Here is a 23,503-nt window from a genome sequence, read left to right as displayed (position 1 = left end):
GGGGATGGGCTGATTGCCAGGTATTGCATTGATCAATCACATCATTCCCCTCGCAGCACCACCCTCATGTGCTTCATTGACTGGAATCAGGACATCATCTGTGCACCTGCAATCTCATTTACATACAAATTAGAAGTTGTTCTTGTCATTTCTACCCTACCCAGCAATATAATTACTTTTCAGACTCTAAAATCTAACTATCATTATCACTTTTGTACTGGTAACATCTTGTATAAATTGTATAAATCAATAAGACATGCGAATATATGAAATATATGTGAATATGAAATCTCTCTCACACCCCTCGCCCCAGCAACAAACATGGTGGAGGAGTTGGCTTGCTCCTGTCTGATACCTGCTCCTTTACCCCAATTCCTCTGCCACCCTCCTCTACTCTTCCCTCGTTCGAGGTGCACTCCGTCTGCATCTATTCCCCCTCCAACCTCCAACTGGCTGTCATCTACCGCCCCCCAGAACTAGCCATCTCCACCTTTCTCGACCACTTCACTACCTGGCTACTCCATTTCCTTTCTGCTGACATCCCCACCATCATCATGGGCGACTTCAACATGTCTATTGACACTTCCACCCCGGCTGCCTCTAAACTTCTATCTCTCACGGCTTCCCTCGGCCTCACTCAATGGTCCTCTGTGGCCACTCACAAAGATGGTCACACGCTGGACCTTATCTTCACCTGTCTCTGTTCCCTCACTAATCTCAATAACTCACCCCTCCCCCTGTCTGATCAGAACCTACTGACATTCTCTTTCCTCTCCTCTCCTACTCCGCAACCCCCCCTCCATAAACTCGCTCACCCTCGCAGGAATCTCAAACACCTCAATTTACAATCACTCTCTGAGTCCCTTCTCCCTCTTACAGACATAGCTTCCCTTCATGACACAGATGCTGCTGCCACTTTTTATAACACCACAATAACAGCAACACTTGATTCGGCTGCCCCCCTCACGCAGAGCAAAACTCGAACAATAAACAGGCAGCCCTGGCTGACCAGCCTGACCAAAGAACTGAGACGGGTTTCCAGGGCCGCTGAGCGGAGATGGAAGAGAACCCATTCTATTGAGCACTTCAGCGCATACAAGCAATCCATTGCCAGCTTTAAGTCCACGCTCTCTGCCGCAAAACAAACTTACTTCGCATCTCTCATATCCTCCCTGTCTCACAACCCTAAACAGCTCTTCAACACTTTCAATTCTCTACTCCGTCCCACAGCACCTCCTCCCTCTCCTCTCATTTCTGCTGATGACTTTGCCTCCTTCTTTAAGCAGAAGATCGAAACGATCAGACAAAACTTTGGCCCGCAACCCCCAATGCCCCTCTTAGCTGCTCAGCCCTGTTCTGCAAAAGCCAGCTTCTCCACCATGACAGAAGATCAGCTCTCCACCCTTCTGTCAAAATCACACCTCACCACTTGTGCCCTCGATCCACTCCCGTCTTACCTCATCCCTAACTTGGCCACAGTCTTCATCCCATCTCTAACACACCTCTTCAACCTTTCACTTACAAATGGTATCTTTCCCTCATCCTTCAAACATGCCTCAATCACACCCATCCTCAAAAAGCCCTCCCTTGACCCATCCTCTGTGTCTAACTATCGCCCGATATCTCTTCTCTCTTACGCCTCAAAACTACTGGAACAGCATGTATATCTTGAACTGTCCTCCCACCTCTCCTCCTGTTCCCTCTTTGACCGGTTACAATCTGGCTTCCAACCGCATCACTCAACTGAAACTGCCCTAACTAAGGTCATTAATGACTTACTAACCGCCAAGAGCAAGCGACACTACTCTGTGATCCTTCTACTGGACCTGTCCTCTGCCTTCGACACCGTAGACCATTCCCTCCTGCTACAGACTCTCTCATCTCTTGGCATCACAGACTTGGCCCTATCCTGGATCTCATCATACCTAACAGACCGAACATTTAGTGTCTCCCTCTCACACACCACCTCCTCACCTCGCCCCCTATCTGTCGGTGTTCCTCAAGGCTCTGTCCGAGGACCCCTACTATTCTCCATCTACACCTTTGGCTTGGGACAGCTAGAATCCCACAGTTTGCAGTATCGCCTCTACGCCGTGACACGCAGATCTACCTATCTGGACCCAACCTCGCCTCCTTACTGACTGAAATCCTACAATGTCTGTCTGCTATCTCAGCCTTCTTCTCTGCTCGCTTTCACAAACTGAACATGGACAAAACAGAATTCATCATCTTTCCCCCATCTCACTCCACCCCTCCACCAGACCTATCCATCAATGTCAATGGCTGCTCTCTATCCCCCGTCCCACACGCTCGGTGCCTCGGGGTGGTCCTCGACTCTGCACTCTCTTTCAAACCACATATCCAAGCCCTCGCCTCCTCCTGCCGCCTCAAACTCAAAAATATTTCCCGGATCTGCTCATTCCTCAACCACGAAACCACAAAAACACTAGTGCATGCTCTTAATAATCTCCCGCCTCCACTACTGCAACCTCCTACTCTCTGGCCTCCCCTCTAGCACTCTGGCACCACTCCAGTTCATCCTACACTCTGCTGCCAGACTAATCCACCTGTCTCCCTGCTATTCCCCAGCCTTCCCCCTATGCCAGACCCTTCACTGGCTTCCTATTGCCCAGAGGCTCCAATTCAAAACCCTAACCATGACATACAAAGCCATCCACAACCTGTCTCCTCCATACATCTGTGACATGGTCTCCAGGTACCTACCCGCACGCAACCTTCGATCATCTCAAGATCTCCTCTACTCTCCCCTTATCTCTTCCTCCTACAACCGTGCTTCCCCCATACTCTGGAACTCTCTGCCGCAACACATCAGACTCTCACCATCAACCTGTGAGATGACCCACCAAGACCCACCTGTTCCGACAAGCCTACAGCTTGCAATGATCCTCGGTCTACTGAACCACCGCACGACCTGCTTTACCCTCTCCTACTGTATCCTCACCCATCCCTGTAGACTGTGAGCCCTCACGAGCAGGGTCCCCTCTCCTTATGTACTTGTGTGTCCTTGTCTTACACATGTTTATTATACTTATCTATATTTCCCCTTTTCACATGTAAATGGAATAAATGGCGCTATATAAATGCATAATAATAATATATCTTTTAGCATTTTGTATAATCATTTTCCCTTCCTAAGCCTGGAAAAAATAATGTTCAATAAGTGTAATGAAATAAATATTCAATAGGGTAAACAGCTGTAATAATGTTGAACTTCAGCCCTGCCACGTGTAGCAGAAATGATCATCTACTATGAACGCTGGCCACGGGGTGGCGCTCATAGCAGATTGGCATTGACAATCACAGGGGTCTCCTGCACGGGGGTCTCCTACCAACCCATTGGAACCCCATGATCATGTGACAGGGGTGCCGATGGGCTGGGTTTGTTATGCGCTTCTGGCACACTCATGTTAAATGCTGCTGCCAGAGATTAACAGCGGCATTTAACATATTAACAGCGGCGGGTGGATTGCAATTCCACCCGCGGCTGTTAGGGGCACATGAAAGCTGATCAAATCAGATGACATGTGCCGGAAATTATGCGGGCTCAGCACTGGACCTATACCTATATGTACTGTACATATACATCATAGGTCGTGAAGGGGTTAAAGGGAACCTGATTTATGCTTCCCAAACCGTAGTCAGCTTGAATCAGAGCCTGGCTGCACAATTGCCATCAGGTATATTTTCCTCTGAGACATTTCAGAATTTCAGAGAAGATATACTTTAATGTTGCAGCCAGGGACCATAAGAATAGGAGAGACTAGTCCGGCTCCATCCCAGCCGGCTCCTCCCAGGGCCGGCCCCTGCAGTCGATTATAGGTATCTCCCATGTGTGTACATTGTAGACAAATTAAAACACACCCTGATGAGACTTGATCTTAGATCCTTACAATCACTCTTGTTCATTTTTTCAGTGTTTGTAGAAGATGTCAATGAGGAAGGGCCGATGGTGGAATATCCAGTATACCATACAGTAATATGGGATGGTGAATTTGCAACTGGAAGTAAGATTCTTGATATAAATGCTAAAAAAGAAAATAAAAATATGGATGAAGGAATCCACTATTCTATTTCAGGTACACATCTTGTTTTTTCCCAGTAGAACTTAGTAACACAATTTCCTGTTAATCGGTTACGTATTATGGTTTCTTTTTCAATTTTAATGAAAATTTAAAAAAATATTTGTTTTAGGTGAAAACAGGGAAAACCTTTTTTCAATAGCAAACGCAACTGGACACATCTTTCTAACAAAGGACCTCCCATTGCACAGCTTCCCTGAGTACTATGAGTTCACAGTCACTTGCACCGACAGTGGAGAACCACCTCTATCCACATCCGTTAAGGTACTGCACCATACCAACGCTCTGTTCACTCATCCCATACTGATAGGGATTTTATAAATTAGATGGCTGTAAAAGCACAGACAGCATGCAGCTCCGCACTTGTTCTCAAAGTGCCGAAAACCTCTATGGGACCCCAACAGGCCTCCTTATAAGTATCTGTATAACTGCCCGTGATGTCATTTGATGTACTACGGATACGATACAGCTGCATGTTTTTCATTATGAACAGAAGCCATGAAGTCAGTCTGAATATAACCTCAGATTATATATCATATACAGTGTCTATTGATAGTAAGAACAATAACATGGAATAATTAAAACAGATCTTTTCATCTATATTTCATTTTTGTATTACAAGGTATATGTGGTGATATCATCAAGCAGTGTTACTGTCCCGGTTTTCTCAGCAGAATATTATAATCCTGAGCCGCTCAGTAACTGGACTGCGCCTCACACATATTTAATACAGATCAAAGCATTTTATCTACATTCATCGCTCAATTACAGCATACAGGAAGAGACGGCTAATGGTAAGACTGATCATCAGGAGAAAAACTATAACTGGACCAAGATGTATCTGGTGTTTTCAAGAGTTCTGGCATTTAAAGGGAACCTGTCACCAGGTTATTCCTGTATGAAGTAGGGCCAGCACTTGTATTCCCTATGTGACAGAATACTAGAATGCTTTCTATATGACCGATGGGGCGGTCCAGTCTGATGGACATCGCTAGTCTTAATCCGGCGCCTCCTCTCTTCTTAGTTCCTATTCATGGGATAGGGGATAACTTGCTGATCGCTGGGCATTCGACCATTGGAACCCACAATCATCTGGATAATTTTAGCTCTGCAGAGGCCCACCTTGAATGGAGCGGAGGTGCGTATGGTCAACCACTGCTCCATTCATTATTTAGGGGACTGCAATAAATAGCGGAAAATTATACTCTGCTTGTAAAGTTTGCTAATATATTTTAAAGCTTTACTTTCTATGTAAGTATACAAAAGTAAGAGCCTTAGAGGTAAACATTTTTGTAAAGGGGACCAGCAAGTAGGATCAACCTTCGTAAGCCGTCTACATGTACATGCAGATCATTAGATTCCAGAGAAATCCACATTTTTTAAAAAATGTAAGTGAGCTGTTACGATCTATGGGCTGGATATAAGGCGGCCAGGGTGGTAGTCGGGGCAATTGGCTATTCTGTTCACACACCCTGGCATCCCACAGATGAAATATAATGTCTTTTCCGCTGCATGTGCAGCGTGCGCAGCAGAACACTCACATTCACTGTCAGAGTCCCCTCGGCTGCGGTCACTCCTGTTCCGCATCCATGAACTTCACAAACCACTTCAGTAAAGTCAAACCGTTGGAAAAGAACATTGACTCTTAGCAGTAGGGCATCCATCACTTATGCAGCACAATCTACATGGAGTTTTTGTCTTACAGTCTTTCTCTTTCCGGCAATCCCTGCCTTACTTCTGGACAATCTCTGTCCCACACCTGTACAATCCCTGTCCCATTCGTGCTCCAGGCCCACCAGCTACCTACCATTCCCTGGTCCGGCTTCAGTAAGAATAGGTGCCAGGTTCGCCGTCTCAGCTTCACCTGCCCCGGTTGTAATCCCCGGATTCTCTTCAGGTTGGTCTCTAGCTAGTGACCACCCGCACGCCGCTCAGCCTGGGGCCCTTTCCTGCCGTAGCAGCCTTATTCCCATGGCTAGCAGACAGTCCTTTTTCACTTTTCACTGCTGCATCCTGACTGCACCAGGAAGTCGCCTACTATATCCCACTGCTCTGTGCTGCACTGCTCTGTAGTCCCTCCCAACAGGAAAACCCCTATGCTATCTAAATCTAAGCTAATAATCCTATTTCCTATCTCTATTGTGCCCCACTAATCTAACCCCACTATTATCCTATACTAACCTCTATACTATCCCTACTCCTACACATATTAAATACATCACAATACAGTATATAAACAATACAGCACATTACACTAACATTAGCAGGCGACAGGGTGCCGCACGTAAGACAGGTGTACAGTATCCACGGGGGGGGAAGACACATGACGGACCCTGTCACCTCCTTGCACGGACATAGATCTCCCTGAGAATCTGCCTCCAGAGATTATTTTAAATGAAAGGTGGCGTTACCAGTGTGAGACATGTAGATCAGAAGAGCAGGCTGTCAGTCATTACACTGGCAACACCCCATTTTATTTAATATAAGCTCTGGAGGCAGATTCTCAGACGTATGTCCAGCCCATAGATCTTAGCAGATAATTAACACATTAAGAAAAATGTGGATTTCTATGGAATAAAATGTCGGATCGCAGCTAGCAATTATTATAATTATATTTAATTATATTATTATAATATAGTATAATATAATAATATAATATAGTGTTGTTATATTAGATATTATATTAACTATATAATTATTATTTAATTATATTTTATTAAGCTTCCTATAACCTGCATGCCAATATAGACGGCTTACGAAAGCTTATCCTACAGACAGATTCCCTTTAATATTTGTGTGTTACAAAATGCCTTAATATTTATTGCTGTATATGTTGGTCCATCTTGCACCACGCAGTGTTGTGTGAATTCTTTATATTGCTCAATATCAATACATCGACATAGTCTGTCCTATAGATTTACACCTTGCCTATAGTAGATAAATCATTGTAAGCTTTGGCTGAGTATAATCTAACAGAGAAGTGAACGATGATCTGCATTTTATAAAACATTCTATGTGTGTATTATATGTAGATTATTTTGACATCGATCCATCGTCTGGAATAATAAGAACAAAGAGACTTCTAGATATCGAAGATTTTCCTAGTAATGTGACTGTGAAGGCAGCGGATTCACAAAGTCCCTGGATCTACAGTGAAGCCATTGTACATGTGACTGTTATCAGTGCTAATCAATATGCTCCTGTCTTCAACAACTCTCTACAAAAAGTGATAGTAAAAGAGGTGAGATTACTTAATTAAAGGGAGCAAAATGCGAGAGCCACAGAAAAAACGACCATAAAGTCCCGTATATTGAAGTATAAAAATTCAATAATTTATTATTTAAACAGGTGCAATAACAGGCAAAGTTTTTTTTTTCAATAAAAAATGTTGCATAAAAATACCATACAGATAAGGACGCACCTAGGGAGAAAGGTACTGAATGGAAAAGCCAGGGGGGACATACAAAAACAGGTATAAAGTGCTAAAAAAAAATCAAAATGTGTAAAAATCGAAAAAGTGCTTGTGCAAGCCAAGGGGAATTGAAATCACAATTGATGCAAGTACATGATAAATATCAAAGTGTGGGTCAGGGGAAGAGTGCCGAAACGCACGTGGGGGAGGATGGCATCTGGGTGCCAGGGATTCACACTGCCATTGTAAGTCATTTTCCACTTTGGATACAATGAATCATTAATTATTCCAGTGTGCCCTCATGCACATCTTATTATGTACAAAACCTTATTTTGTATGCTTTATGGCCAATGTGGACATGCGTTTATGTGCTGCATGTATACCAACTCAAACCAAGCTCAATTTTTGTGTTTTTCTTTGCATTTTTGCATTTTGTGCAAGCTGGGTTGTGGCCTCCCTCTCCTGAGCTGGAAATTGCATTTAAAGGCATCCCCTTACAGGTGTCCACTGGTTTGGACCCGGTCCTTTTGTCTGCCCTTATTCACACACTGACATCAACTTTGACACATGATAAGGTTTTTAATATTAGACAGTGTAGGACCGCCCCGACCACAGAGTCACCTTGTCGACGGTGGGACGGCTTTTATGCTATATTTGATCAAATACAGTATTACTAAGAACTCTGTATTACTTAAATGCACTTTTGCTTTTTATTTATTTAATTACGGCAGGGTTTTTCTCATTTTGTCTTTTGTAGGTTTTGTATGCTTTCCGGCCAATATGAACATGCGTTTATATGCTGCATGTGTACCAACTCAAACCAAGCTCAATTTTTGTGTTTTTTTTTACATCTTATTTTGTGTTACACCATGTATGTGACTTTTTCACTTTCACAATGAGTACGCTATATTTTATGACCCACACTTTGATATTTATCATGTACTTGCATCAATTGTGATTTCAATTCCCCTTTGCTTGCACAAGCACTTTTTCAATTTTTACACATTTTGTTTATTTTTTTTATATCCCCCTGGCTTTTCCATTCAGTACCTTTCTTCCTAGGTGTATCCTTATCTGTATGGTATTTTTATGCAGAATTTTTTATTGGAAAAAAAACTTTGCCTTTTATTGTACCTGTTTAAATAATAAATTATTGAATTTTTATACTTCAATATATGGGACTTTATGGTCGGTTTTTCTGTGGCTCTCGCATTTTGCTCATTTCAATTCCCGACTGTCCACTTGTCTCTACTTTGGTCCGGCTTCTTGGTCGCAGGGTTATTACTTTTACCTTTACTTACTCACTTATTTCATAATTTGGTATACATTGTCCCTGCCACCTTCAAGCATCTCCTTTGTCATTTTTTCATTTAATTAAAGGGAAAATTAAAGTGATATGCAAAAAATATAACAATTCTGAATCTGGAGATATGTGAGAATGATGATTGTGATTGGTCAAGGGTGAATGCTTAAAGAGGACCTGTCACTTGCATTAAAAGGGTTGTCCATTACTGAGCAACCCTTTCTTAAAGGGATGGTGCCATCAAAAGGAACTTTTTTTTCAACAATTCAAAAAATTTAAAGCATTAACTGCTTCAGCCCCAAAACCTGTTTTCACCTTCACGACCCAGGCCAAATTTTACAATTTTGACTAGTGTCACTTTATGAGGTAATAACTCTGAAACACTTCAACGGATCCCGCTGATTCTGAGATTTTTTTCTTTTGTAACATATTGTCCTTCATCCCTGCAGGATTTTAGTCCATGATGGTGTAGTGTGTTACTAACGGTAATGTTTGACACTGTTCCAGCTCTCTTCAGGTCATTGACCAGGTCCTCCCATGTAGTTCTGGTCTGATTCCTGACCTTTCTCAGAATCAACCTTACTCCTCAAGGCGAGATCTTGCATGTAGCCCCAGACCGAGGAAGATTGACAGTCATCATGTGTTTCTTCCATTTTCTAATAATTGTGACAACAGTTGTTGCCTTCTCACAAAGCTGCTTGCCTATTGTCCTGTAGCGCATCCCATCCTTGTGCAGGTCTACAATTTTGTCCCTGGTGTCCTTAGACAACTCTTTGGTCTTGGCCATGGTGGAAAGGTTGAAGTGTGATTGAATGTGTAGACAGGTGTTTCTTTTACAGGTAACAAGTTCAAACAGGTGCAATTAATGCAATAATAATAATAATAATTTTATTTCTATAGCGCCAATATATTCCACAGCACTTTATATTATACATAATACAGGTAATGAGTGCAGAGTAGGAGGGCTTCTTAAAGAAAAATTAACAGGTCTGTGAGAGTCAGAATTATTGCTGGTTGGTAGATGATCAAATACTTATTTCATTAAATAAAATGCAATTTAATTATTTAAAATCATACAATGTGATTTTCTGGCTTTAAATTTTAGATTCTATTTATTTTCCCTACTGTATATCCTGTAGATCATAACTTGCTAAGTTGTGACAAACCCTTTCACGACACTTAAAAATCAATAAATAGCAATGTGTGTTCCTCAAAAGAGTGTGCGTCCATGCTATACAGTTTCTGTATGTAGTGAGTGTGCAAATATAGGTGGACCTGTATGTAGTTAGTGTGTTTATCTATATTGCATTTGTGCAATATGTGTGTGCAAATGTGTGTCATGGCCTGTCTATGACCAATATCTGCTGGAAAAACCCGCTGAGAGTTTATTTTTTCCTAGCAGATTCTACTGTAAGTAAAAGAAATAGATTTATCAACTGAGCTAATAAAATTCAGCATCACTAATGTCTCTCTCTTACTTACCTTTGCTTTTTTCATGTCCTTTTTTATAGGAGCAGAGTGTTCCTACATTCATTGCTCAGGTGCAGGCTACAGATAATGATCCAGGCGAAAATGGTTTTCTCACATATTCCATCCTGAACAGTCAGAATCACTTATTTTCTATAGATGCTACCAATGGAATGGTTTTCGCGACTATAACCTTTGATTTTGAAAATGGAACTCATGAATTTGAGGTCAGAGCTATGAATAGATGGAGTAAAAGCAGAAAATGTATCACACTGTATATATGCAACTTTATCAAGAGAGGATGGGAGGTCGACCCACAGGACGGAATTACAATCCTACACCCTTTAAAGTGGATCTGTCACCAGATTTCACAATGCAAACTGCGTACAACCTTAAATAGATCTCTTAGAATTAATGAGACTGTTGAACTTAAAGGTACTGTCAAACTTAGCGATGTCCAGCGATCCCGACCAGCGAGATGACGCGGTCAGGATCGCTGGTACATCGCTAAGTGAAAAAATAATAGCAGGGGTATATCTACCAATGGCGAGATGTGTTATTTATAGCAGATTGGTACGGACTAGTTTATTAAAACTTAACTTTTAATCAACCTTTAAAAAACAACATAATATCAACAAAAAGTGCTATACAAAGTGCTCGTGCTAAAGTGTGTAAAAATAACAAATTGTTCAATGCCGCCTGAAATAGCCCATACAGGACAATAGGGCAATCGTTATATCATTTTGTACCTTAATTACAGCAGCCACAACTCTGAGCGTAGCATGCGTATAAGGCCTCAGTCCCTAAACCCAACGCGTTTCATCTACCACAAATTCATCAGGGGAGTAGTGGCATTTAGTCAGGTGGCATTGCGCGCCATATCGCGCTCTCATTACCTTTTATATACATTCAGAAGTCCCGCGGTCTATCCCTATTTCCGGACGCAGGGGCTGGCACTTCCGGTTTTCACCTTGCTTAGACCCTTAGACTCCTCTCCTGCCCCACTTCCTGGGCATGTCTAAGGGCCAAAGACGTCACATCCGGTGACGCGTCATGGCCAGATCCTATGCCCCACTTCCTGGGTTCGTCCTAGTATCGGCAGCGTCACATCCGGTTTAAACAGCGATGTAAACACATCGCGTTCATGTGACTCGCCCGTGCCCATGGCAACCAGACGCTATTATGCGTATCTAATTAGGGCGTTCAGCATCTCGTTCCATAGAATGGGGCTCGGGCTGGAAAAATCATACATCTGTTCTCATTTAAGTATAACCAATATTAGTGGCTTAGAGACGTGTATAATTGATTTTTCCAGCCCGAGCCCCATTCTATGGACGCGATGTGTTTACATCGCTGTTTAAACCGGATGTGACGCTGCCGATACTAGGACGAACCCAGGAAGTGGGGCATAGGATCTGGCCATGATGCGTCACCGGATGTGACGTCTTTGGCCCTTAGACATGCCCAGGAAGTGGGGCAGGAGAGGAGTCTAAGGGTCTAAGCAAGGTGAAAACCGGAAGTGCCAGCCCTGGCGTCCGGAAATAGGGATAGACCGCGGGACTTCTGAATGTATATAAAAGGTAATGAGAGCGCGATATGGCGCGCAATGCCACCTGACTAAATGCCACTACTCCCCTGATGAATTTGTGGTAGATGAAATGCGCTGGGTTTAGGGACTGAGGCCTTATACGCATGCTACACTCAGAGTTGTAGCTGCTGTAATTAAGGTACAAAATGATATAACGATTGCCCTATTGTCCTGTATGGGCTATTTCAGGCGGCATTGAACAATTTGTTATTTTTACACACTTTAGCACGAGCACTTTGTATGGCACTTTTTGTTGATATTATGTTGTTTTTTAAAGGTTGATTAAAAGTTAAGTTTTAATAAACTAGTCCGTACCCATCTGCTATAAATAACACATCTCGCCATTGGTAGATATACCCCTGCTATTATTTTTTGATACATGAGGACATGGCAGGATTCCTGTCCACAGGAATAGACACCAATCAATGGATGAATGAAGCTAAAGACGTATTTTCAGATGGTAATTTTACTCAGAAAAAATATATGCCATCATTTAGTGCAGCTTTTAAGGAATTGACTAAGGTATATAAAGAACAGATCACATCCTGGTGGGAGGTGCAAAGCTTGGAGAGTTATATTAAAGCAGGGATAGCACCCCGACATCTCAGAATCTCCGTGAACTTCGGTTACAGATATAGGAATTCAGCTTTACTGGCAAAACTTGAAAAAGAGGCAACGGATAGTTCACTGAGGCTGATGAAGATACTCCTCGATGAGGAGAAATCTATGTTAAATAACATTAACGAACGCCTCAGGGAACAGATTGAGGTAACCAATCTGTTTCAACAGAAACAGACTTTGCCCTAAAGGAGTCTAACTTGCAGGGCATAATAGAGAAATTTCAATATCATTTAAAGGAGAGGAAACATAAATATTTTATTCGAGATTGACAGGAGTTCCGCGAAAACAAAGCATATACAGTTACTAAAACTAACCGTACACAAGATACCGATATATCTTCCTCGGAGGCAGAATATTCTGACTCCAAGGTTAGATTTAAACACGGTAGAGGAAGAGCCAGAGGGAGAGGTGGCTCACGCGGGGGAAGGGGAGCGGGTCGAGGCTCACCACAGAGGGAGCATTCTTTAGACTCCAACTACCCTCTAAGGAGCAGATTCAACAGCCGGATCCCCAACTGAACAATCATATTATTAATTTATCCTCAAAATCCCTCAGTAGTGAACAGATGGCGGTCCTAAGTAAAGGCATGTCATTTGTGCCTACCTCTGACTTTGAATGTTTTGAAACCACTAAAGACCTCAATTTATTTGCCCGGAAATTGAAGTGGAAAAAGCACTTAATTAACGCTGATAAAAAAAGCTGTGCCGAACTGGGGATCGATGAAGATCTGTTAAATGATGTTAGATTTTTGTATCACTTGGGGGATGTGGACCCTAACGAACAGGGTAAAGGACCCTTTACAGCACTAAAAAATAAGAGCAGACGTATGCCACCTACCAGCAGTGATGCTGGTGCTATAGATGTCTTTCTGAACCTGGTCTCTAGGGATTTGATGGAACTTGATAAGATTAAAAAACGTAGATTTCACAACCTTTCCAAAAAAGAAATGGATGGGTTGTTGGATCTTGAAAGAGATAAGTCTATAATAATAAAACCATCAGACAAAGGGGGTAACATAGTGGTGATGGATGTGGCCCAATACAAAACACTTTGTTACTCCCTGTTACAGAGATCCATGGGTTATGAAAGGCTTAAGGGTAACCCCACAGAATCCTATGTGAAAGAACTGAAAGGATTAATTGATGGAGCCTTTCATTCTAAAATAATTGATAAAAATGAGAGAGAATTTCTGACACCAATGCATCCAGTTGTTGCAACCTTTTATGCTTTACCAAAAGTGCATAAGGGTCTGGTCCCTTTAAAAGGAAGACCCATCGTCTCTGGGATCGGGAGTCTAACACAAAATTTGGGATTATACGTGGACCTAATCTTAAGACCATTTGTCATTTCCTTAAGTTCATACATCCGAGACACCACGGACCTTTTAGTGAAACTTGACAACATTGATTTGGACACCAATATGATATTGGGTTCAATCGATGTAGAGGCCTTATATTCATCCATCCCCCATACAAAAGGTCTAATGGCTGCGGACTACTATTTAAAAACTAGGGGTATCCAGTATTCGGAACATAACAAGTTTGTCATCAAGGCCCTTGAATTTTGTCTCACTAGGAACTTTTTCCTATTTGATGGAGAGTACTTCCACCAGCTCAGGGGCACCGCGATGGGCAGCCCATGTGCGCCATCGTATGCAAACCTGCTCCTGGGCTGGTGGGAGGAAAACATCGTATTTGGAGAGCACACAGTTGTGGCAGGGGACAATATTGTGCTCTGGCTCCGCTACATCGACGATGTGTTCGTAATTTGGAAAGGAGACAAGGAGGGGTTTGGTAATTTTGTAAGAGGATTGAATAAGAATGATCTAGGCCTTCAATTCACCTTTGAGGCTGATAGACATAAACTATCATTCCTAGACATCAGCATTGAAAGAGGGGAGAATGGCCAGTTAATAACTAAAACTTTTAGAAAACCCACCTCCTCTAACTCTCTGCTGAGATGGGAATCTAGCCACCCAGCCCCACTCAGAAAAGGCATTCCAAAGGGGCAGTACCTACGAATGAAAAGGAACTGCTCTAATTATAGAGACTTCAGGGAACAAGCCGATGATTTGAGATCTCGGTTTTTGGAGCGTGGATATCCGGATGATATCCTCAAGGAGGCTTATAAGACCACTGTAGTCAGGGATAGAAAAGAGCTTTTAATCCCAAAGCAGAAAAACACAGATGAAGGGACGATCAGATTTATAACGAAATACTCTAATGGAGCCAATGACCTGAGGGAAATCATGAAACGGCATTGGCCAATTCTCCTCATGAATCAGGACATTCTAGGGATTTTACCTGGTACCCCACAAATTACGTTTAGAAAAGGTCGTTCCATCAAGGATAGATTAGTCCGCAGCCATTTTTCCTCAAACACTAACACTAGGCCTACCTGGCTGGGTACCCAACCTAAAGGGTGTTATAAGTGTGGCAACTGCAAATATTGCGCATCAATCACACAGGACACTATGTTCCGCAGCAGTGTCACAAGAAAAACTTTTCCTATACATCAGTTTATCAATTGTAGATCGGTTGGAGTCGTGTACAAGATTACCTGTAGATGCAGTTTAGAATATGTTGGTAAAACCAAGAGAGAGCTCAGAGTGAGAGTGGGAGAGCACCACAGGGACATCATAAACAAACGAGACACACCAGTGGCGAATCACATCAATCAGGCCCATAATGGGGATGTTAAGGCCGTCAGTTTCATAAGCATTGAAAAAGTCCCAAAAAATCAAAGGGGAGGAGACTGGGATAAGCGAATTCTTCAAAGAGAAACTTTCTGGATCTTCTCACTACGAACAGTACATCCTAAGGGACTTAATGAACTCCTTACCTATTCTTCCTTCTTGTAGGGAGGACTTTAATAGGGTCACCAAAGTATAGGGAGAGCCGCCGTTGAGTGGGGGCGCTACTTGCGCAGGAATTAGGGTGCCAACCTCCGCGTTAGGTAGGTGACATATAGAGAGGGCTTAATAGGGTAAGATCTAGTGAGCACCCTTTTTTATTTTTCCCAAAAAAGGTCCGTGGTGTCCAGTATATACCATGCAACATCTATTAACTAATATGACATTTTGACAAATACATTCTGGTAAATATTTTTTCCTCTGGAAAGTTTAATCATACGTTTTGCATCTTGATTATGGTGTAAAAATGTTGGATCTAGGAATGCACTGAAAATGTCCCTTATATGGGTTTATCAGCAAAAGACAGAAAACAGTTTTGCTGATTTCTCTAAATTATACACGTCTCTAAGCCACTAATATTGGTTATACTTAAATGAGAACAGATGTATGATTTTTCCAGCCCGAGCCCCATTCTATGGAACGAGACGCTGAACGCCCTAATTAGGCTAGTTTCACACTTGCTTCTTTTTGCAGCGCGTTTTTCCCGCAAAAAAACGCATTAAAAAAACGCATACAAATGCATACAAACGCTGCGTTTTTTTCAAGCATTTTTATGCGCATGCAGGAAAAAAACGCAGCGTTTTTGCGCGTTTGTATGCGTTTTTTGTGCGTTTGCGTTTTTTTACATATTTTGGAAAAACCCCACAAAAAAGAAAAAACAACCATTCAACAACACACAAGACCAATGGGACTGCATTGTGGGTGTGGTATGTTAATATATAGACCCTGTCTACAGTATTCTTCACATTTGCTTGATTCTTCTCGTGACCATGGATCTGCGCTGGAAGAGTTTTCACTTCAACTTGGATTTGGACATCGCGATGGCTCAGGCGTATGCAGTTGCTTGCCATGAACAAAGGAAGAGAGAGAGGCAGCGAAGACGGCGGCGTATGTGGATACATCCGATTGTTGAACTCCGGGATAGCCGTGGGGCATACCACACCCTCTACAGCGAGCTCCAGTCAAACCCGGAGAAATTTACAGATTATATCCGGATGTCCCACGAAAGTTTCATGGATTTGCTTGCTCGTGTCCAACAATCCATCCGGAGACAGGACACACAGCTCCGTCGTACGATTCCTCCTGAGGAACGGCTACTGGTGACATTACGGTATGTTTTAAAAACCAAGGGGTGCGGTCTGATGGTTTTTTTTTAAATTTAGTATTCAAAACCTTGGGTAATTAGTTTTCGTGAATGTACTAATATTTTATTTTATAGTTTTTTAAAATAATATACATAAATATTAATTTTACTTCTTTGTCTGTTCACAGATTCCTGGCGACTGGAGAAACCCTATCTTCACTACACTTCCAGTACCGTATTGGAATCTCTACCTTGTCTGGAATTGTTGCTGACACCTGCCGGGCTCTCTGGAATGTTCTTTGTCCAGAATTTATGCCCCTGCCCACCGCTGAAAAGTGGATGGAAATTGCTGACAAATTCTGGACAGTATGCAATTTTCCCAACTGTTTGGGAGCTGTTGATGGTAAACACATACGGATCATCAAACCCCAAAGAACGGGATCTGAGTACTATAATTACAAAAAGTACTTTTCAATAGTACTCATGGCGATTGCGGATGCCGGATGTATGTTTGTAGCAGTGGACATTGGAGCATTTGGCCGTGGTAATGACTCACAGGCTTTTAAAAACTCAGACATGGGCCGGAGGTTGTATGGCAACCAATTTAATTTCCCTATGCCACGGCCTCTTCCTCACACCGAAGCTCCGCCACTGCCCTTTGTAATGGTTGGCGATGAGGCTTTTCAAATGTGCGGAAACTTACTGAAACCCTACTCCAGCCGGGACTTGGACCACACCAAAAAAATATTTAATTACAGGCTGACCAGGGCCAGAAGAACTGTCGAGTGTGCTTTTGGGATTCTTGTCTCCAGATGGCGAATTCTGGGCACGGCCATTAATCTTAAACTTGAAACAGTCGATGAGGTGGTGAAGGCCTGTGTGGTTCTACATAACTTTGTGATGGCTAAAGAGCACCCGACCTTTGAACTGGACGATGATGCTCCTAACCCATTGCCTGAATTCACTCAGCACACTCTCAGGTCATCCGTTGAAGTTGGCCAAATGAGGGACCAATTTGCGGCCTACTTTATTTCTGATGTAGGACGGGTGCACTGGCAAGATGAAATGGTGTAATGTTTTTGTTTGTTTATGGTAATAAAAAACCTTATTTGATACCATTACTGAGTGCACTATATTTTTTAAACTCCAATTAAATAAAAAACTTCCCATGTATAACTGAATTTTTTGATGTTCACACACCTGGGCAGGTAAATACACATACGAGTTAAAATGCAGCATTGCTAGTCTGCGTGAAATATATTGGAACGAGCAAAGCTGCAGGCCATGAATCAGGAAACCAAATTTTTTCAAGAGAAAATTGTGCAACTAGTTGAAAAAAAAGTATGTGATTTTCTCAAAACACAACCCTCAAAACCCAACCCCAATGAAAGTCAATGGTGAATACAAGTCAGCATTGAGTGGATGAATGTAATCTGCTCCATTCCAACTTACAAGTTATTACACTAGGCCTTGGAATAACTATACTAGGCCGTGGTATTTCAAATATGAGTATAGTAGGCCTTGGGGCTAGTAGTATAGTAATATGTGAAATACCACGGCCTAGTATAGTCATACCAAGGCCTACTGTAATAACTCGATTTTTAACAACTAGCATCTTGTTTCACAAAAAACAAACTGGTGAAACTAGAAAGAAACTTATTTTTTAGACAAGTTTCAACAGTTTGTTTTTCATGAAACCAGATTCTAGTTGGTAAAACTAGAGTTATTACACTAGGCCTTGGAATGACTACACTAGGCCGTGGTATTTCAAATATGAGTATAGTAGGCCTTGGGGCTAGTAGTATAGTAATATGTGAAATACCACGGCCTAGTATAGTCATACCAAGGCCTACTGTAATAACTCGATTTTTAACAACTAGCATCTTGTTTCACAAAAAACAAACTGGTGAAACTAGAAAGAAACTTATTTTTTAGACAAGTTTCAACAGTTTGTTTTTCATGAAACCAGATTCTAGTTGGTAAAACTAGAGTTATTACACTAGGCCTTGGAATGACTACACTAGGCCGTGGTATTTCAAATATGAGTATAGTAGGCCTTGGGGCTAGTAGTATAGTAATATGTGAAATACCACGGCCTAGTATAGTCATACCAAGGCCTACTGTAATAACTCGATTTTTAACAACTAGCATCTTGTTTCACAAAAAACAAACTGGTGAAACTAGAAAGAAACTTATTTTTTAGACAAGTTTCAACAGTTTGTTTTTCATGAAACCAGATTCTAGTTGATAAAACTAGAGTTATTACACTAGGCCTTGGAATGACTACACTAGGCCGTGGTATTTCAAATATGAGTATAGTAGGCCTTGGGGCTAGTAGTATAGTAATATGTGAAATACCACGGCCTAGTATAGTCATACCAAGGCCTACTGTAATAACTCGATTTTTAACAACTAGCATCTTGTTTCACAAAAAACAAACTGGTGAAACTAGAAAGAAACTTATTTTTTAGACAAGTTTCAACAGTTTGTTTTTCATGAAACCAGATCCAAGTTGGTAAAACTAGAGTTATTACACTAGGCCTTGGTATGACTATACTAGGCCGTGGTATTTCACATATGACTATACTAGGCCTTGGGTTGGTTTTTAACATGTATTTACCCATCAGTGTGTGTGAGCGGCGCAAACAACATTAATGAAACTTTTTAATGGTGAACCACAAATGTAAATTTATTTTTAATCAAAAAAAGTAAACCAAAAAATTATTTTTTACGGCGTTTGGGGGCAGATGGTTTCAATTTGGGGGTGTGCAGGGAATATGCAACACTTGCAGTTGAAGACGGTGTTTGAGGGGAAGGGGCAACAAAACTTGTGGGGGAAGGTAGTCCAGTTAAGGGAATTAAACTAGGAACACTTGGAGGAGAGGAAATCTGTTCAGGTACATTAGTTGTAATGGCATGTCGCCGTAGGCTTGTGTGCCTGGACCGACTTTGGCCCAATGCCCGCCTTGATAGATTTCGCCTTGAACTAGGGGCAAATATTGAGTGTAGGTCCCCCGTCTGCTGGTGTGGCTGCTGCTGCTGCTGAGGTGGCTGCTGCTGCTGCTGAGGTGGCGGCTGCTGCTGAGGTGGCTGCTGCTGCTGCTGAGGTGGCTGCTGCTGCTGCTGAGGTGGTTGCTGCTGCTGAGGTGGCTGCTGCTGCTGAGGTGGCTGCTGCTGAGGTGGCTGCTGCTGCTGAGGTGGCTGCTGCTGCTGAGGTGGCTGCTGCTGCTGAGGTGGCTGCTGCTGCTGAGGTGGCTGCTGCTGCTGAGGTGGCTGCTGCTGCTGCTCTTCGTTGGCAGTGCTCGTCCTTGCAGGAGGACTGGTGGCGGCAGTGATGGTCCAGGTTTGCAGAGTGGTGGTGGCAGGGCTACTACATGTTGTTGTAGCGGCAGGGCTGTTCCATGTTTGCCTAGTGGTGGCTGAGCTCCACGCATGCATGGGAGTGGCGGTGGTGCTCCAGACAGGAGCAGCGCTTGCCATGGTGGTGTCGGTGAAGTGACCAGCTGCACTCAGACTTGTGGTGGTGTAACGGTGGGTGTCCTGGCTTTGAATAGAGGTGTCCGTGCAGTGGTATGCAGCACAAGTCGGTAGTGAGGTGAAGCGAGTCAATGGTGGCACAGGTGGAAATGACACCACTGACTGCTGACCGTACCGATTATGCTGCATAGCCTGCAAGAAAGCATTGTTGCAGGCCTGCAGCACATTCAGCTGTTGCTCAGGACTAAGGTGTTCCGCCATGCCCTTTTCAATCTTACTAAAAAAATGGTGTGCTGGTCTGTTGAGGTCGGCCTCCAGACGGTCAAGGCGCTGTTCTACAGAATTGAAGCGGTGTTCAAAGTGGTTAAAACCACGTTCCATGAGTGCAAAACCGCTTTCAACTCTGTCGGACAGTGACTTGAGGCTGGAATTAAAGGCCTCGCTCAAATGCATAAACTCGGGCAAGACATTCCTGTCCAAGGCCCTCTGCCGCTGGCGGGTAGTGCCCGCATAACCAGTGGCAGAGACCTGGGACAGGGGAACACCTGATGGCCCAGCTTCCTGGTCACCAGCTGTGTGTGTGGCTGACCTGCAAGGTGCTTCCTGGCTGTCGGATGGCTGGGACGGGTCAGAGGACGTCCGAGGAAGGACCGCTCCAGGGCCAGGTTGCAGGGTGCTGCTCCAGGTGCTGTGGAATAAAGGAAAATCATTACTACCATGCCTTTACAAGAAGCATCAGCTGTGGATTAGAAAAACACAGATTAATAAAAATAAAAACCCAAAATTTATAATACTTACGATCTCGTGGCAAGGACCGGTCTTAGGAACTGCAACGCGTGATAGTGACGGTATCGAGTTCTGGTCCTTGACGCAGATCCACTGCGAACCTGGCCCTCAGCACGAACATCACTGTTGAAGCGGTCCTTGATCGAACGCCAACGTGTTCGGACTTTGTCCACTGTTGTTAAAAAAAAAAACAGTGCCGTCAAGGACAACAGTCACTGCGGCACAATGTAGCAATACAATACTCAAAGCAGTCACTGTAGACCCCGATGACACTGTTGTGTTTCCTGCTAAAATACACCTAGCACGAAACCCAACAGTGCCGTCAAGGACAACAGTCACTGCGGCACAATGTAGCAATACAATACTCAAAGCAGTCACTGTAGACCCCGATGACACTGTTGGGTTTCCTGCTAGAATACACCTAGCACAAAACCCAACAGTGCCGTCAAGGACAACAGTCACTGCGGCACAATGTAGCAATACAATACTCAAAGCAGTCACTGTAGACCCCGATGACACTGTTGGGTTTCCTGCTAGAATATACCTAGCACGAAACCCAACAGTGCCGTCAAGGACAACAGTCACTGCGGCACAATGTAGCAATACAATACTCAAAGCAGTCACTGTAGACCCCGATGACACTGTTGGGTTTCCTGCTAGAATACACCTAGCACGAAACCCAACAGTGCCGTCAAGGACAACAGTCACTGCGGCACAATGTAGCAATACAATACTCAAAGCAGTCACTGTAGACCCCGATGACACTGTTGGGTTTCCTGCTAGAATACACCTAGCACAAAACCCAACAGTGCCGTCAAGGACAACAGTCACTGCGGCACAATGTAGCAATACAATACTCAAAGCAGTCACTGTAGACCCCCATGACACTGTTGGGTTTCCTGCTAGAATATACCTAGCACGAAACCCAACAGTGCCGTCAAGGACAACAGTCACTGCGGCACAATGTAGCAATACAATACTCAAAGCAGTCACTGTAGACCCCGATGACACTGTTGGGTTTCCTGCTAGAATACACCTAGCACAAAACCCAACATTGCCGTCAAGGACAACAGTCACTGCGGCACAATGTAGCAATACAATACTCAAAGCAGTCACTGTAGACCCCCGATGACACTGTTGGGTTTCCTGCTAGAATATACCTAGCACGAAACCCAACAGTGCCGTCAAGGACAACAGTCACTGCGGCACAATACAGAGCAGGGAAATACTCACTAAACGCCTTTTTGGAGGATGCTGTGGCGCTGTCCCAGCCATCCATCAACGCTGCGGCCACCTCATTCCATAGCCGCCGGGTCACCACAATGTCCTTGTACAGCCGGTCACGGCTGTCCCACAACGGCGAACGCTCCTGGACCAGGCTGATGAGCTGCTCATTATCCAGGTAGACGTCTTCATCCCGTTGTGGAACCTAGACAAAACACATTCATTAGAATAATCAAATTTAAATTGAATAAAAAGTTACAAAAAAAGAAACATAAAAAAGAGTAAAAATAGAAGATAAAAAATAAAGAACATTACAAATCATTTGATACATACATTCCGTATCACCACCGGGACTTGGCTTCGCTGCTCCTGCTCTTCGCCCTCAGTAGTCCCGTCCGCAGAAGATGATGATGACGATGTCTTAAAAAAGTAGAAAAAAACGTAAGAGATTTGGAGAAGCAGCAGATATACTTACTAGATGCACGAAAATAATCACCTCACGGTCTGCTTGCGCCAATTCCTGCCGCGATGGGGAATACTCGGATTCTGAAGACATACTGCATGTAAAAATAATAAAAATCATTAGTACATACATAATTTAAAAGGACAGGCATATAATGTAATATACTCACATTCTTCGCTGATATAAGATGGGTTCCTTGTTGACTGTCTGCTCTCCAATCTGTCAGTGTAGTAGTGGCAGAGTTTTGGCAGGCACCTCCTTTATATAGACTTTTTTTTTTTTACTTTAGAAGATTATAACTAGTACAACAAGTGGACACTACCAAAAAAACGCAGAGCTAAAAAAACGCTTACATGCGCATGCCAGTGCGCACGTATGCGCATCCATAGGCTATAATGGCCCTTTTTAGCGCAAAACGTGCGCATACGTGCGCATGCGCTTTTTTGCAGGGCCAAAAAATGCAACATGCTGCGTCTGGAAAATACAAACGCACACCCCAAAAAAACGCAGCGAATGAAAATCGCATACGTGCGCATGCCAGCGCGCAGGTATGCGCACCCATGTTAAATATAGGGGAAAAAACGCATGCGCACGTATGCGTTTTTTTACAGCGCAAAAAAACGCAAATGTGAAACCAGCCTTAGATACGCATAATAGCGTCTGGTTTAGGGACTGAGGCCTTATACGCATGCTACACTCAGAGTTGTGACTGCTGTAATTAAGGTACAAAATGATATAACGATTGCCCTATTGTCCTGTATGGGCTATTTCAGGCGGCATTGAACAATTTGTTATTTTTATACACTTTAGCACGAGCACTTTGTATGGCACTTTTTGTTGATATTATGTTGTTTTTTAAAGGTTGATTAAAAGTTAAGTTTTAATAAACTAGTCCGTACCAATCTACATTGCTAAGTGGTTGCTAGTGAGCTGCCACACAGGCAGATCTCACCAGCGACATCGCAGGGGTCGGGGTCGCTACTTACCTGTCACACTAGGCGATCCTGCGTCCTCCCGCCCGGCTCCACGCTCGTCGCTCGTCTCTCCACAGGACGCGCCACAGGAAG

General features: G+C 43.2%; 1 protein-coding gene across 20 annotated transcripts in view; it reads left to right on the top strand.

The window, feature by feature from the left end:
• LOC141078221 (protocadherin Fat 4-like) overlaps positions 1–23,503 on the top strand; it is a 294,498-nt gene that overhangs the window by 80,153 nt on the left and 190,842 nt on the right. For all 20 annotated transcript variants that reach the window (XM_073565038.1, XM_073565030.1, XM_073565031.1 and 17 more), the window contains exons 19-23: positions 3,936–4,097; positions 4,213–4,364; positions 4,723–4,894; positions 7,133–7,341; positions 10,327–10,509. In XM_073565038.1, the coding sequence (XP_073421139.1) occupies positions 3,936–4,097; positions 4,213–4,364; positions 4,723–4,894; positions 7,133–7,341; positions 10,327–10,509 (878 nt within the window). The remainder of the gene's footprint in view (positions 1–3,935; positions 4,098–4,212; positions 4,365–4,722; positions 4,895–7,132; positions 7,342–10,326; positions 10,510–23,503) is intronic.

Source organism: Dendrobates tinctorius, unplaced genomic scaffold (assembly GCF_039654945.1).
Source record: "Dendrobates tinctorius isolate UK_male_01 unplaced genomic scaffold, ASM3965494v1 ptg000518l, whole genome shotgun sequence".
NCBI lineage: Eukaryota > Metazoa > Chordata > Amphibia > Anura > Dendrobatidae > Dendrobates > Dendrobates tinctorius.
This window is presented reverse-complemented; position numbering and strand designations above follow the sequence as displayed.